The sequence below is a fragment of the Myxocyprinus asiaticus genome, chromosome 38, assembly GCF_019703515.2.
Source record: "Myxocyprinus asiaticus isolate MX2 ecotype Aquarium Trade chromosome 38, UBuf_Myxa_2, whole genome shotgun sequence".
In the NCBI taxonomy this organism is placed as follows: Eukaryota; Metazoa; Chordata; class Actinopteri; order Cypriniformes; family Catostomidae; genus Myxocyprinus; species Myxocyprinus asiaticus.
This window is the reverse complement of record NC_059381.1, coordinates 24,403,272-24,421,110: the sequence shown is the minus strand read 5'-3', so window position 1 is coordinate 24,421,110 and position 17,839 is coordinate 24,403,272. Positions and strand designations below refer to the sequence as shown.

Below are 17,839 nucleotides of genomic sequence, written 5' to 3'. Positions count from 1 at the left end.
CCCTTCGCCTGCGGCCATCCTGCTTGACCCCTGTCCAGTGGCCGCCCACATCCAGTGGTCGCCTACCTCCAGTCAGACCCTATGCCAGTGTCTGCTGCCCATTCTGATCCCACGGCAGTGGCCGCCACAGACCTCACCCTCTGCCCATCGGCCACCGTGGACCTCACCCTATGCCCAGCTGCAGCAATCGAACAGTCTGCCCAATCTGTCTAGCCCTCTGGGGCCCTTGCCAAGTCTGTTCAGCCCTCTAGGGTCCCTGCCCAGTTTGTCCTGTCCTGTGTGGCCACTGACCCAATCTGCCCAGTAATCAAGGACTATCCGTTGCTGAACCCAGCTGCTCGGACCTTGCCTTGGGCTCCAGGTTCTCCTCTGGCTCCGTCCTGTCCTCCCGGTCCATCCAGGCCTCTGAGTCCTTCTCCGGCTCCGCCCTGGCCTTCCGGTCCATCTAGGCTTCCGGATGCTCCTCAGGGGGTCACCCTGGCCTGATGTGTCACCCTGGACTAAGCCATTCCCCTGGTTTCTCCCACCCACCCTCCCTGGTCTGTCATCTGCCCCTTGGCCTGACCCATTCCATTTCGTCAGCCTCCTGGCCCTGCCCCTTACTTGGAGCCATCCCCCTGATATCCCCCACCCTCCCTCCCTTGGGTGGTACCTTTTAATCCTCCGGTCCTGCCCTGGTCTGTGCCTCCAGCCCTGCCCTAGTTTGTGTTTTTGCTTTCTGTTTGATGTTCCCCTTTTTGGGACACCAGGTGGTCCTGTCACTTTGTCAGTCATGTTTTTAGTGGTGACAGGATCCTGACACTTAAGTTCTGTGTTTGTGTTTTCATGTTTGGAACGTGGTGTCTGGGTCCTGACTCAGCCTAGTTTAGTTTTTGTTCTGATTCGGGATCCGGAGACTCATGCTCCATGTCTCGTCTTTTGTGAGCGCATGGCTTCGAGTTCGGTACTCTTGCCATGCACTCTTCTGTCAGTCTTGTGTGTTGTGTGTTAGCACATGGCTTTGTGTTTTTCTGCCATGTGCTTCACAGACTCCACCTCATCATTACCCTCATCACTCTCCCTCGTTTAGTCCTTGTTATGTTAATTGCCTTCACATGTTCCTCATGTGCCCTACCTGTATATGTTGTGCTGCTTTTCCTCTTGTGTCTGTTGGATCGTTCTGTTCTCATGTTCAGTCAGTGTTTTGTTGCTCTGTCTCCAGTTTGGTTTGTAATTTGTTTTTCAGTTAAGTTCTTTGTTGTTTTTTTCTCTTTAGTTGTTTTCTCCCTTTAGAGTGTTTTGTTTTCCCTGTTTGTATTACTTATTTAATAAATCAAAATTTTTTGCCTCATTTCTGCCTTTGGGTCCTCATTCCTGACACTATTTGTGACATTGTCCCCTTAAATAGCTTTCAATTAGTTACAGTAGCTACTTTTTGTTAGTAGCTTGTACACTGAAAAAAATATTTTGAGGTTATGTAAATATCACAGAAAAGATTAAGTACTTCATTGAACAAGTTAGTTAGCATGAACTTGAAAATTTTAAGTTATTCTACATTTGTATTTATATTCTAACATGTAGAAATGAATGCTCTAGCTTATAAGTAAATGTTCTTCATTATTGTTTGTTATCGTTGTAATGCGTCAAGTATCAATCCTAAAGTAGAAAACCTTGTCATGTTTATTCGCTTATTTGAGTAAATTTCACAGGTAAATAAAATAAGTAAATTTTACTTAACCTTTCGAAGCTGGTGTTCCCAGCATGTACCAGGCTTGAATAATTAATGAGCTTGCATGGTTTTACTATTTGCAAGTATCTTTACACTGTTTTTATTGTTGATTTTGTTGATATGTTTGGTAATTTCTTGTTTCGTGAAGTCTGAAAATGACCTGTTCATGATTAAAAAAAAAAAAAAATCCTTTTTATTGTTACCATCAACATTGTTTTTTTTTTATTTTTTTTTATTTTTTTTTTGAGCACCAAAAATAGCAGCCCTCTATCTTATATTGATTTACATTAATGCAAGGTGATGATTTCTAATAGACTGCATATCATGCATTAAGCTTCCCTTTGGAAGGCTTCTGTATGTCATGAGGTACATGATTAAGCAAGTTTATAAGTAAAGTTCAAAATGTAAAATTTTCCATTAAAAATTTAATTTTACTAAATTTATTGAAGTACCAAGTACATCAGATCTGTAATTAAAAGTTACTGAAATTTATTAACTGTATAAACTGACATTTTTAAGTTTAATTTACTCACTTTAATCAATATTATGTCATGAAGTTAAGTAGATTTTACTTAATTTTATACCATTAAAATTTACTTGAAGTAAATGAAGCAAATCTTACTAGTAATTTTTTTCAGTGTAGTGTAGCTAACTACTTTCTCAAAAGGTTAGCTTGACTGTACACAGTAAAAAAAAAAGTTTTCTCAGGTAACCTAACATATGTGCTTAATATGTTAACATTCTAAATGAACTGCTTTTTATCAAGTCAGAAATGTTTTTAATCTGAATAAATCAGCCTGGCAAATTAGTTTACACCAATGAAATGAAATGACATTTTTAAGGGTAAGATCAAATAGAAAAAAATAGATCCTTGAGGCAAAAATTTCAATTTCATTTTTTTTTATACTTGGAAAGCTATAGTTTCAAGTAGCTTCCCTTACACTGATTTGCAGTGACCAGACAAGTGAATTTTAACACATGTGGCAGCATGTGAAGGTCACAAACAGTGTGCCAGTATTAACAGAGTATTGCTTTTGCCACCTTAAGCAAGTCTTCAAGGGAAGATTGGTGTATTTTTGATGCTCTGTGTTGACATGCCTGTCAGTCACTTTATATTAATGCATGCACACGTAAATGCATTTGACACATGCTGCAACTTTGAAAGCATGTGGCATTCATGTTGTGTTTGCATATGTCTGCATGTTAATAGTTGTGTTTCGTTAATCATGTAGTGATGTCCACAAATATGTTTTTGTGTCTTGATGTTTGCTCATGATTTATTGACTTGTGTTAAATATTAAAGGGTAAGTTCACCCAAAAATGAAAATTCTGTCATAATTTACTTACCCTTATGTTGTTCCAAACCCGTATGACTTTCTTCCATTGAACACAGAAAGAGATGTTAGGCAGAATGTTAGAAACTGACAGTCTCAGTCACCATTCACACTGAATGGAGAAAAAGCAGCATTCACATTCTTCAAAATTACTCTTCTTGTGTTCCACAAAATAAAGAAAGTATTATTTTGGAGTTGGTAACGACATGATGACATGAAATGACGACAGAGTTTTCATTTTTGGGTGATCTATCCCTTTAAATATTAAAGTATGTTAAATATTCAACCTTTGATGTCTATAATTTATTCAGAAGCTTACAGTGGTTTGTGTAATGTGTGTTACAGACATCAGTCCATTTAATGCTGTTGCCTCATTCTCGAAACCTGCTGACATATTTGTGTGTGTGTGCGTGTGTGTGTGTATCGCATAATCAAAGTGAACAAAGCAGACAGAGCTACTAGGGTATCTGTGAGGATTTCAACCCTCCCTTCATCTCTCTCTCTCTCTCTCTCTTTCTTTCCTCTCTCTCACGACAAATTGAAATGCTATGTACTTGTGGAGCATCTAAACCCTAAGAGTGCGGTTGTGCAATCAGTAGCCAGTGTATGTGCTTCTCAATCTCTGGCTATTATTTCAACTGTTGATGAGAACTGGAGACTCAATAACTTGAAGAGACCTATACATTATCTTCAGCCAATGAAAAATGCCTCGTAGACTCTGGTGAGTTTAGTTCCCCTTTAACCGTACTTTAAAATCTTTGATCATTTATTTTGATTTTAATAGAAAATGCATGAAATAAAGTATTTCTCAGGTTTTTATTGTAAGTGTAGCACCATACGATTTCTTAAAATTTCTATTCTGCCCTGGTGTAATGAATAAAAATCTGGATTTCATTATAAACTGTGACTGTGAATTACTGAAATGTCTTTGCAAAGCACTGTGGGTGATGTTGTTTTAGAGTTTGGCTTGCCTTTCATTGAAAGTGAGGAGGGTAGGAAGTATTTTGTGAGTCATTTCAAAGGATTATGGAAGTATTACATAAACTGACAGAATATCCTGACAGTTTCACTTTAAGGTCTTAGTAAGTGGCTCATTGCTGCTGGTGTGCTGCGTTTCCTTGGGTGTCATTCAGCTCTGTTTCCAGCGATGAAAGTATAATCCGTTACCCACCGTAAAGCTTGTCACATGCTCTGATTCTCTGTGCTCTTTGCAAATCCAAACCGGGAACAGCTTTCTCAGCACAGAAATGGAGAAAATATAATGTAGCATCTTTTTCTGGATTTTGATGGTCTAGTTTTTCTTATGTTTTCAAATGTTGCTCAAGATCATCACTTGTTCTGAAAGAGATGCATTTGCAGAATACAGAATTAGAATTTTTACATGATAGTAGAGAAAAACTTACTGTGTTACGGTAATTAGAATCATCATTGAAAACAATGGGACTAGTAAAAGTAAACCATCCGGATGCATTACGGTAATGTGTCCTGAAAATAATGTCATAATACACAAATGCTCCTTAATGTTGACTTTTTTATATAAAATTTTAAATATTTTTGTATTGTATTGTTTTTGGGCTTAAATATGTCCAGGACATTTTCTTGACCGTTTTTGTGAGAATCACCCCATTATGTTTCTCAGTTTTATTTTAAGTACACTTTATATGCAAGCTTTATATATAATGCATTAAAAAGTTATTATTAATGTATTATAAATGTATATTTATAATGCCTTTCGATGCACTTTGACTCCTGTTTTTTCCTTTTTGTAAATAATTGTAACCAAAGTTATAGTACATAAAAATACTTACCTATTCATGGTTGCGCCTTTTTAATAAGTATTAATACATAGTACAGGGGGAATCTCCTCAACCACCACCAGTGTACAGTATCAACCTGGATGATGCAATGGCAGCCATAGTGCACCAGAACGTTCACCATACACCACCTGTTGGTGGAGAGGAGAGTAGTGATGTAGCCAATTCAGGGATGGGGATTATTAGGAGGCCATGTTAGATAAGGGCCAATGGGGGGAATTTGGCCAGGACACTGGGTTTCACCCCTACTCTTTACAAGAAGTGCCCTGGAATTTTTAATGACCACAGAGAGTCAGGACCTCGGTTTGAAGTCTCAAACGAAGGACGGTGCCTTTTTACAGTATAGTGTCCTCGTCACTATACTGGGGCATTAGGACCCACACAAACCACAGGGTGAGCACCCCCTGCTGGCCTCCCTAATATCTCTTCCAGCAGCAACCTTAGTTTTCCCCAGCAGGTCTCCCATGCAGGTACTGGCCAGGCTTAACCCTGCTTAACTTCAGTGGGCAACCAGGTAAGAGCTGCTGGGTGATATGGCTGCATTTAACACATGAAAGTTGGTGTTGATAATTTGTTTTATGGTAATTTATGAAACTCTTTATAACCAGGAATAGGTAAGAATTATGTATTATAACAGTTACAACTGTTTGCAAGAACAAACAACTTATTACAGGGTGTATTATATGGCATTATGAATGTATTATAGTTAGAGCTGTCAGAATTAATACGTTAACACATGCGATTAATTTAGAATGTTTAACGCATACATTTTTCTTAATCGTGATTAATGCATTTACCGTTAATACAGCATAAACCAGCATAAACACTGGTTGGAAGGGCAGAACCTTTGCGATGTGTCCGCCCAGAGTTAACAGTGATTCAGAGTCATTGATAGTCATGGGGAAAGGAGCTCTTAACGCTATTTGATGTACAAAACAAGCTCAAATGGACTTATGATAGAAGTGAAGTATTTTTCAGCCTATGTAAGGTGCGTTTGAATTACCACAGAAGCACATCAAGTCTTAACTATCACCAAAATGCAGAATGAGACATTTTGTCTGCAAGCGCTTTTTATGTGGAGTTCAAAGCGGCGCCCTAACGTGAATCATGAATGCAGCTTCACAATTGCTGTAGCAAAGCAGATAGCCAAAGTCTGTCCGCTGATTAATATTGTGGAGGATGAGAGTAAGAGATTTAATGCCCATTGCAATGAATATGCAACCTATGTGGAGACTAGTTCTTTCAATTAGTCAAACTTCCATTTAGACTTTGGGAAACGTTTAATGTTACTTGAATTGGTGCTATTTTAGTGCATTTCTATCTTTATACTGTGGAAGGCTTTGTTTGGAAAATGTTAATAAAGCATCACATTTTACATATTGTTTTGTTTTCTTTCCTTAGATGGAAATAAATGCATTTTGACAGGAAAAGGAGTATATAGTGTCAGATGTCAGCACTTTCAAAATCTGCAATTAATTGTGATTAACAATGAAAAATGATGCGATTAATCACGATTAAACATTTTAAACGATTGACAGCACTAATTATAATGCATTAAGATTACTAACAACACTTTACAATAAGGTTCTATGTGTTAACATTATGAATGCATTAGATATGAGGAACTAACCATTTTTGCAGCATTTATTAATCTAGGTTAATGTTAATTTACAGTATAAATGATTATAAACTAATAAATATTGTTAGTTTGTTCCTTCACAATGTATAAACAAATGTTAACATATAAAACAGTTAATGTTCACATCAACCATCAGAATGGGGAAAAATGTGATCTCAGTGATTTAGAACATGGCTTGATTGTTGGTGCCTGATGGGCTGGTTTGAGTATTTATGTAACTGCTGATCTTCTGGAATTGTCACACACAACAGTCCCTAGAGTTTACTCTGAATGGTGCTAAAAACAAAAAACATCCAGTGAGTGGCAGTTCTGTGGACGCCTTGTTGATGAGAAAGGCTACGGTAACTCAGATAACCAATCTATACAATTGTAGTGAGCAGAATAGCATCTCAGAATGCACAACATGCTGAACCTTGAGGTGGATGGGCTACAACAGCAGAAGACCATGTTGGGTTCCACTTCTGTCAGCCAAGAACAGAAAACTGAGGTTGCAGTGGGCCTACCATTTGTGTACCTCAGCAGAAATCCAGATTTGTCAGACCAAGTGATGTCCAGTTTTGGTGAGCCTGTGCCCACTGCAACCTCAGTTTCTTGTTCTAAGCTGACTGTAGTGGTACCCGGAGGGGTCTTCTGCTGCTGTAGCCCATCTGTCTCAATGTTCGACATGTTGTACGTTCAGAAATGCTTTTCTGCATAGCACTGTTGTAACGCATGTTTATCTGGGTTACTGTCACCTTCCTGTCAGCTTGGACCAGTCTGGCCATTCTCCTCTGACCTCTGTCATTTACAAGCCGTTTTTGCCCACAGAACTACCGCTCACTGTTTTTTTCGCACCATTCTCTATACACTGTAGAGACTGTTCGTGAAAATCCCAGGAGATCAGCAGTTACAGATATACTCAAACAAGACTGTCTGGCACCAACAATCATGCCACAGTCTAAATCAATGAGATCACATTTTTTCCCCATTCTGATGGTTGATGTGAACATTAACTGAAGCTTCTGACATATGTATGCATGATTTTATACATTACACTGCTACCACACGATTGGCTGATTAGATAATCGCATGATTAAGTAGATGTACAGGTGTACCTTATAAAGTGGCTGTTGAGTGTGTGTGTGTGTATATATATATATATATATATAGACTTCATAGAAAGTGTTTTTTTCTTTAGTGCACTTTACACTAGTTTATCTTGTGACTGCTGGTCCTTAGCAGACAGTGCCTCTTTCCACATCACTGCTCTTTCCTCCTCTTCTCTGTCCCTCCATCTCTCCATCATCCCCTAAAGGAGCAGCACTCTTTGCTGATGAAAAATAAATGCGTAGCTAGAAGACTGAGATCCTCCTGTAGGGAAAAATACAGTTACACAACTTCACTGCTAACAGCTGGAAGCTTGAACTTGATTGGTGAAACACCGTTCTGAAGGATGAGAAATCTGAAATTTATTGCATAATTCTTTTTATTCTTTTTTTGTTTTTTTTGTTTTTTTGTCAATGTCTGTTAACTTTGAAGCCATATGCTAGTGTACTCCTTAGTTAAATTCTTAGTAGATATACGTATTTAAAATTTACAGTCTGCGTCTTCTTGAAAAATGGACAAAAAATACTGATGATTCATGTTGCACTACACCGATTTTTGTCCAATTAAAAGCTCTCTAGAATTATAGTGTCCCTCCCCCTAATACCACTTGGAACTGACTAGCAAATAGCAAATCTTGACTAATGACTGTGACCCAAACTGAAGGCTGTTGGATATTTAAAAGAAAAATGTCTTCAATAGGAAATATGTCAACACAGAAAGAAAAGCATGCTTTTCAAGCCTTATCATGGGGTCTTTAAAACTCAGTCACCCTGCATTAATTCTACCTGTATGTTTGCAAACATTGTGTCATTATGCAAAGTTTTCCTTTCCTTCTTCACCACAGTTTCACATGACCCTATTACATTGAAACTCATTTCTGCTGGAGGCCGTTTGGCTAAAGACAGCAACAATTGAAAATCTGTATTCGAAAGAGGAACAGCTATAATGACTACTAGTGAGAAATCTTATTTTCATGATGTGAAACTGTGTTCTAACAGCGGAAAAGAAATTAGACTCATCTTAAGCTGAACCTAATCCTACTCCCTACTGTTGGAAAGATCAGCGTAACCGTTCACCAGCATATGTTATCTTTTAGATGCTGGTCCTCATTATTGGATGCCTATTTGGTGGTGTCTCCACCAGGCTTATTAATAAGCTTATCCAGCAGAAACCCCCTGGGTCAACCAGCCTAATCATAGACCATATTGGTTGACCAGCTTCACCAGCTTAGTTTTGCAGGTGAATTTATTTTGTCTTGTCTTACAGTAAAATGTAAGAAAAAAATAAACTTGTTTTCCCTTTCAATTAAGTTTATATTTCTTACCCATTTTGTTTAAACTGAATTAAATTTAGTTAGATTTCTTTGAAAATACAGACTGATCTCAGTGAAATCACAAACAATAAGTTGACTTTTCTTAAAATCGGTCTGTGCTTCACCGAAATTCGAAACCCTGCCCCCATTCGCCAAAGTGGTGTGTATTGTTGGGTGTATGAGCATCGATTTCCGGGTGTAATGTCCACGGAGGGGTATCAAAAGCAAGTTGATTTCAGCTGTACAGTATGTAATACAGTGAAAAGGAACACATATTTTATCAAATGTACCCCCCACCCCAAACCTTCAGTAGAATAAAAATGTAATGTTATAGTAAAATATGCAACCTCCAAATCATGCTCATCACTGATTTTGCGATTACTTTCTGGTTTTAAAGTGGGAATCCGAACTGGGTCTCCCACGTTGCTGATGCAAAGTGCTTCCCTTCGCGCCACAAGGGAAAGCTAACACGCTGGAGCCGATGCAAAGATGTCTAGGAGATCATAATAGGGCCGATCTTATGGTCTTGGAAATCCCGGAAACAACATGCCAACTTCCTGTCTGATCATGTTGGAAAATAAGACTTAATATTTGGGATGTCCTGATGCCGATACTGGTTTCGAAATCGGGTCTGAAACTGTGCTCGTACTTGTACTCGTGCTCATAAAAATGCTCCGATACCAAAAACCAATACCATCTGACGTATGAATGTCATTGCTTAAACATTCAGTGCACAAATTCAAGTCACGTTTTGTCTTAGTGTGATTATTACAGTAAACCACAAAGGCTTTGATTTAATGAGATAAAAATAAAGTTTGCATTTGTTAAATAAAGTTGCATGCTTCAAAGTGAATAGATGTAGTTTTCTTTAGAATGTTTGATTGGAAATGAGAATCCGGCTACTCATAGTAAGGATTAAAACACCATCATGAGCGTCAGGCGCTCTGTTTGTAACAGATGACAGTGAGCAGAGTGCTAATTCACTATGTAGCCCAACACATACAGACTGCATATTTATTTAATGAAATAGCAGCCTTTTGTGGTTTAATAATCAAAATGGGTCACTAAGCAACCTGCATTTCCGGAGGTGAGAAACTACCGTCAAAAACACACAGAAACGGAAAGGACTTCACTCCAAAATAAAATCTTCCGCCAAAATAAAAGCTCCATTTAAATGGAAAAAACTGTACATAGTTATGTAATATTTACTGTAATACTACTACTAATAATAATAATAAAGCAATAATAATTATCTTATATTTAAGCAATATCTCACATCTGTGATGCTCTGTTGAGCAGCACTTTATTTGATAAAAATAACTCAGATGTTGTATTTTGGATTGTGCTATGAGGTTCTGTATAAAAGCTCTTCATTTGATAAAAATAATACAATATTATTTTGGAAAGTAAATGTTCTATTTTCATTTTATTACAGTTTTAATGAATTCATTTATTTAGACCCCATTTTGATTATAAAATTCAAATAAACAGTTAAATATGGAATTCAGAAAAAATGAAACAAAGCAACAGGTAACAGTATCAGCGAGTACCGAAAACGAAGTCTCTGTACTTGTACTCGTTCCCCAAAAATATTGGGACATTCCTACTTAGTATCTTATGTCATTTTGCTTTTCAAGTAAATGTATCTTGTTTTAAGAATATTTATTTTTGGGGCCTGGGTAGCTCAGCGAGTATTGACGCTGACTACCACCCCTGGAGTCATGAGTTCGAATCCAGGGCGTGCTGAGTGACTCCAGCCAGGTCTCCTAAGCAACCAAATTGTCCCGGTTGCTAGGGAGGGTAGAGTCACATGGGGTAACCTCCTCGTGATCGCGATTAGTGGTTCTCGCTCTCAGTGGGGCACCTGGTAAGTTGTGCGTGGATCACGGAGAGTAGCATGAGCCTCCACATGCGGAGTCTCTGTGGTGTCATGCACAACGAGCCATGTGATAAAATGCGTGGATTGACAGTCTCAGAAGCGGAGGCAACTGCACGCCACCAGGAGGCCCTACTAAGTAGTGGGAAATGGGCATTCCAAATTGGGGAGAAAAGGGGATAAAAAAATAAATAATAAAAAAAGAATATTTATTTTTACTGCACTTAACTCTGCAATGCTCTTTATTTCATAACAGTTCAATGTAATTTCAGTGGATTGCATGATATTAACGGTGGTTTCACAGTGCCTCTAGGCAACCAGTTTCCAACCACATTATTTGACTTATCAGCTCTAAACAAACATGAATGGAAACCCCCTCCCCACCACACTGAATATCTGTTTCAGCTGCATATTTTCTTTCCTGGTCATGTAAATACAATTTTGCTTAATAAAGCTGTATCATTAATGTGTAGCATTCAGTAAATATTTAAATGTTATATAAAATCTAATATATATATATATATATATATATATATGTGTGTGTGTGTGTGTGTGTGTGTGTGTGTGTGTGTGTGTATATATATATATATATATATATATATATATATATATATATATATATATATATTAGATTTTAATGAGATATTGAAAACTTTATCAGTACAAATTTATCAGTGTGGCATGCATTATTTAAAAAAATGAAAGGACAGTATTCTACAAATTTAGTATATTTACAACCACATTCTCAGTGGCAAGTGTGCGTCATGACAGATATTAATAAGTGACACATGTTACCCTCATCTTTGTGGTTTGGCTGCTGATAGAATCAGTTTATGCAAAAATATTTACTTTCTTTTGGATTTGAATTTTCAAAAAGTGTTGTTAGTGTGTGTGTCATCAAGTCTAATTAGCTTGTCTAATGTTGTTGTTACGTCATAATTTTTTTGTGTTAGAATGTAACCACTAGAGGGCCTTACATTCATATTATATTCTGTGTTCTGAGTCCTGAGTTGACTGAAATTTTGTCAGGACATATTGATCATTGAAATTCGATGAAAAATCATTGACAAATAACAAATACTTTAGACTTTGTAGTCTTTTTAACCAATCTCAGTCTTTACTGTATAACAAGCATATACAGTAAGTCCATAAAAATAGGTCCTCTGCATTTGGATATGTATGTAAACAGTGGCTGATAGCAGCTGTTTATGACTAGTTTTTCACCCTCTATGTTTGTCATAGAGTCATTAAAGTCAAGTGCTGTGTTAATCAAGCCACTCATTGTTCACATCCTGACAGAAGGATAAGCAGTCTAGCATTGCACCCACTCCATCATAGACAGCTGATGTAAATGAACAGCATTTCAATTAGACGGTATTATGCTCGCTGAAATAAACAGCTCAGTAGATATTTTACTCTTTGTTTGTCTACATTTTTGCCATTTATCTACTTACTCTTCATCTTCATATTTTCTGTTATTCTTCTTTATTTTTCATCCTGCGTTTCTTATTATATAATGATTTTACTGATCTCATTGTACTTTTCACACTGACTTTTTCCTTTTACTTCTCATCTCACTCATCTGTCTCTCTCTCTCACTTTGTCTATTATTTCAACTTCCCAAACTTGAGATGATTGCAAACACATCAGATCTTCAAGTCCATCTCCTAGGGAATTTTAAAATTGTATTTCCCAGGCCTGGAAAAGTCTGGGAATTTAATCAAATCTTAGAAGTCCTGGAAAAGTCATGGACATTTCTACATGAAATGGAACACTATGGTCCTAATAAAGTACCCGATGTGGTCTTCTGCTGTTGTAGCCCATCCGCCTCAAGGGTTGATATGTTGTGCATTCAGAGACACTATTCTGCTCACTACAATTGTACAGAGTGGTTATCTGAGTTACCGTAGCCTTTCTGTCATCTCTAATCAGTCTGGCCATTCTCCATTAACGTCTCTCATCAACAAGACATATCTGTCTGCAGAACTCACTGGATGTTTTTTTGTTTTTGTTTTTGGCACCATTCTGAGTAAACTTTAGAGACTGTTGTGTGTGAAAATCCCAGGAGATCAGCAGTTACAGAAATACTCAAACCAGCCCGTCTGGCACCAACAATCATGCCACGTTCAAAATCACTGAGATCACATTTTTCCCCCATTCTGATGGTTGATGTAAACATTAGCTTAAGCTCCTGACTTGTATCTACCTAATTGTATGCATTGCGCTGCTGCCACATGATTGGCTAATTAGATAATCGCAGGAATATGTAGATGTACAGGTGTACCTAATAAAGTGCTCAGTAAGTGTATATTTTTCTAGTTTTGGTCTGCCCTAAAATATTTCATCAGCTAGTTGTTACTCTTTATATAAAGTAACGGATGTGAACAAATTGTTCTCTTGAGTTTGGTTTGAATTATTCATTTGTAAATCGGTCTAAATCAAAATTATTTGTAAAAATCCTCATCCAAACAACAGGAAAGCACATGGAAAAGATCATTCAAGAAGTGTAGGAACCCTGTATTTATTGCTTTTTGGCTACAGATGAAAGTGGGATGGTGCACACCAGAGCAGTGGGGGACATTATCAGTGCAACAGAGAGATGGAAAGAGCAGAGAAACAGACAGCAGCAAAGACAGAGGAAAGGTCAGGAGGAGAGTGAGTGAACAGAAAGAGTGCAGCGAAACAGCACATACTCATTGGATTGTGCATTCCATTTAAAAGCTTTAATATTATCCATATCTGAGGTGACATATACAGTGACGACAAAAGTTATTTGGACACTTAAAGTGATAGTTCACCCAAAAATGAAAATTCTCTCATAATTTACTCACCCTCATGTCATCCCAGATGTGTATGACTTTCTTTCTTCTGCAGAACACAAATGAAGACTATCAATCTCCACTTTCACTTTCTCAGTTTACTTTTGTTTTTGGAGATTCACACTCTTCATGCATATCACCACCTAGTGGGAAGGGAGGAGAATTTATAGTAAAAAAATGATTTTGTTTTAGTAAAAAAGAATCTGTTTCTCACCCACACCTACCATATTGCTTCTGAAGATTTAGATTTAACCACTGGAGTCATTTGGATTACCATTATTCTGCCTTTATATGTTTTTTGGACCTTTAAAGTTCTGGCCACATTCCACTACAAATTAATGATTACTTCTGTATAATTGTAATCAGATTACTTTAAAGAATACTTCATAGAAAAGTAATCACATTACTAATAATTTATCTTTTAAGCTACTTGCTAAAACACTAAACAGAAAAGTTTTTGTTTTTTTGCACAATTAATTAAAAATAATGTCTATATTTCCTCGTTCATGGACACACGCAAGTCCTAAACTCAGCACCACGTTTATCCCTTACAATGACTTATTAGGGGGCAGATGCAAAGTGACGTACATATATGAACATAATTCATGCAACAACATACCGACTTCCAGTGTGATGATGTTGCAGTAATACTATTTTAGAAATGTGTAACCCAAGCAATATACTTGTAACTGTAATCTGATTACTAGAATTAAAAATGTAATGCATTATACTAGTAGTTGTTTTTATATAGTTTGACAAAAAAGTAATTTGATTACATATACTAATTACTTTGTAATCAGATTATACCCAAAACTGGTTACATTTCGTTGCAAAAATGGCTCAAACAAGTTTAGTTAGTTCTGAGAAAAGCCCTAGAAACATTTGTTTGTAGATGCCGCATTTTCAATATTTTGCTACAGTATGTAATGCAAATAAATTCATACATTTTAACTGTGACTAAGTGTCCAAAAGAGTCCAAATACTTTTTGAGACCACTGTAAGTTATATGTGATCAGGTTTATTAAAAGTGTAATTTCAAGGGGCCTGGGTAGCTCAGCAAGTAAAGACACTGACTACCACACCTGGAGTCACAAGTTCAAATCCAGGGCATGCTGAGTGACTCCAGCCAGGCTTCCAAAGCAACCAATTGGCCCAGTTGCTAGGGTGGGTAGAGTCACTATGGGTTAACCTCCTTGTGGTCACTGTAATGTGGTTCTCACTCTCAGTGGTGAGTTGTGGGTGGATTCCACAGAGAATAGCATGAGCCCCCACATGCGCTATGTCTCTGCAGTAACACGCTCAACAAGCCACATGATAATATGCGCAGATTGATGGACTTAGACGTGGAGGCAACTGAGATTCATCCTCCACCACCCGGATTGAGGCCACCATGAGGACTTAGAGCGCATTGGGAATTGGGCATTCCAAATTGGGGAGAAAAGGGGAGAAAATCAACAACAACAACAACAAAAAAAAAGTGTAATTTTGTCTGCCCTCATGGGGACTCAGATGCCTGTTGTTACCTAGTTGATACATTTTATGTGTTTTTGTACACTGTGTCTTAACAGAGGGTACCGACACAGAAAATACTCCAGAGAAAATGCAACATAGGGAGAGACTTTGGGTCAGTCCTATACTTTAAGCCCCTGCGCCTGTGCTAGAACATGTTCTGGGTTTTTAATACAAGGATATAGAAAAATAAGTATTGAAAAGGCATTTGAAATGTGGTAGGATGCAATGCCAGTCTCTGGAGCTTTGCTACTGAGATGACAAGGGCAGACAGAAACCTGTAGATCTTCCCACTAAAATCTCTGTTTCTGTTATGTGTGTGTGTGTTTGATCTTCACATTAGGATCAGGTATATCTAAGTGCTCTGTCCAGTGTGTGTGTGTGTGTGTGTGTGTGTGTGTGTGTGTTTGTGTGTGTATTAGGTATGAAGGCAGCAGGGGGCCAGTTCACACAGCACGTGTGCCCGGCAGTCACCGGTGGCCTTGAATACTAAGCATGTATCTCTCTGCCCATCAGCTGTCAGCAGTTATTATGGCTCTTCACCTCTTCCTCTGGAATAAATGGTTCTAATGTAGCTTTTACAAAAGAACAGCAAGCTGTGCTTCAAACATTGACATTTTCTGTATTTTTCATTATGGTTGCAAATCTCTGTGGTTTAACAAAAGGCACCTGCCACTGTACTGTTTGAAACTGGAGTAATACACCAGCTCTGATGATAGACTTTAACAGTCCACTTCCTTAAACACTCCCTCCTAAAATACAGTACATGTAAAAAAAAAAAAAAAAACTCCATTTAACCTCTTAAATGTGCGCTAGGTATTATTATTATTATTAGTATTACTTTTTGTGCTAATTAATAAACTTTTAATCAGAAAAAAATGTCATAGTATTATTTAAAATACATTTTAAGTACAAAATATATTTAAAATGATTTACACCCACATGAGATTAAGACTCTAGTCATATCAGTTTAAATAAAAAGATGCTTTATTCTACATATGGTACTGGGCACCCATTCATGAGCGCCAGCATTTTCCACCAATTACTGATTTGTGATTAATTTGATAAATTAATCAGCATATCTTATAATTAATTTGATTATATTTGCTTTAATCAATTGACAGCCTTTAAACAAATAAACTGCTCCTAACAGTTTGTAAATGCATGAATGCTAATCTGTGACTGATGCCGTTGTGAATGTATCAGTTTAACCACTTAGCAATGTAACTGCACTCTGATTACCATCCAAATGTGATATAAACCATAAAATTGCCATGTTTTATAGTGTGATCACGTGAAAATAACATCTCCACCCCCACCCACCACCCCGTGTTCTCACACATTCCCACCTAAGCGTCTGTCACCTGCTTCAAAACAGCATGTTACTCGTGTGAGAGCTGATCTTTAACACCAGCAGTTTCTTTTTGGCTTACAAGAAACATTTGAAATCTCAGCTCACATTGTCTTTTTTAATGTATAGCATCCTTGTTTCTGTCTGATTCAGTATCGTTTCACCACATCTTGCGAGTCAGCATGTTATTATCATTAAGGAAAACTAAAATTAATGAAAGCATTTTTGTTAACACATAAAAATATAAACATTGAAAAAACTGGAAAAACTGAAACAAATCTAAAATACATTTCATAACTCAAAAACTAACCAAAATAAAATGAAAATAAACACAATTTAATAAAAATAATAATAATAATTGAAACAATGTATTAATTTAAATTTTTAATCTTTACAACTCACCTTCATTAACCCTTTAAGCTTGGATTGGTCCCGCCAGCGGGCCCACCGATAATGTTTTTTTATCAAAATATTAATAACTACAGTCTTGACCAACACAAAATAGGTATTGTTTCAAAGCTTAGAAGCTCTACTTTCCAATGCATGTAGGCATTATGACCAAAACTGAACAAGTGCTTTGAAATTTGCAGACAAATCAGAAGTGTTCTGTTTTGATAACTTATTAACAATTTTGTACTTTGCGTATTGTTGTAATCGGTAAAAACATCAAACTCATCAAATAGCCATGTGTCATATGTCATTGGAAAGCTCTCAAAGAGTAGAATACAACCAGATAAACTGAAACTAGAAAACACACACACAAAAAAAAAAAAAAAACCCTGCAACTAACAGTCACAGACTATAAACAAGTGAAAACTAAACTAATTTGAAAGGACAAAATAAAAATAAAATAGAAATAAAAACTAAATAAAATAACCCTGCATTAGGGACAATCAAATCTGAGAAATCATGTTGAGAATGATTTGTATTTAATGACAGTGGAAAAAACTCTTTTGCACATTATTGCAAATTGTTGCACTTGCTGTATTGGCATGTTTGTCTAGCTGCCATTTGTGTGTTGTTGTGAAACACAGGTCTTGATGAGTCTGTATGCCTCATCATGGAAGGATGCACCAGTGCTGTCCTGCGTACACGCTGATAATTGCCTTCAGCTAGAAAATCCCCTGAAGCTTTTAATGCTCCTTCTGTTATGGAAGCGATTCGTTCATATACACACACTCTCACTGAAATCTTAACATAAGAGCGGATTTGCACAGCAGGTGAAATTAAATTATGAAAATGGGCCTGTAATTGCATAAAAAATAAACACATCACTTGAAAATGTCTTTATGACTGACTGTTTTAGGAATCCATTAAGACAACAAACCTTCATTATAGAATACAATATATAATACTGAATATACAATAAAAAATACAATTAAAATATCAAA

General features: G+C 37.0%; 1 protein-coding gene across 3 annotated transcripts in view; it reads left to right on the top strand.

The window, feature by feature from the left end:
- LOC127429031 (rap1 GTPase-activating protein 2-like) overlaps positions 1-17,839 on the top strand; it is a 51,082-nt gene that overhangs the window by 8,997 nt on the left and 24,246 nt on the right. Inside the window, exon 1 of one of the 3 annotated variants that reach the window (XM_051677771.1) lies at positions 3,485-3,763. The exons of the other annotated variants lie outside the window; for them this stretch is intronic. Coding sequence (XP_051533731.1) covers positions 3,747-3,763 — 17 coding nt within the window. The 5' untranslated portion in view covers positions 3,485-3,746. Of the gene's footprint in view, positions 1-3,484; positions 3,764-17,839 lie in introns of those variants that run through there. 3 annotated transcript variants of the gene reach the window in all.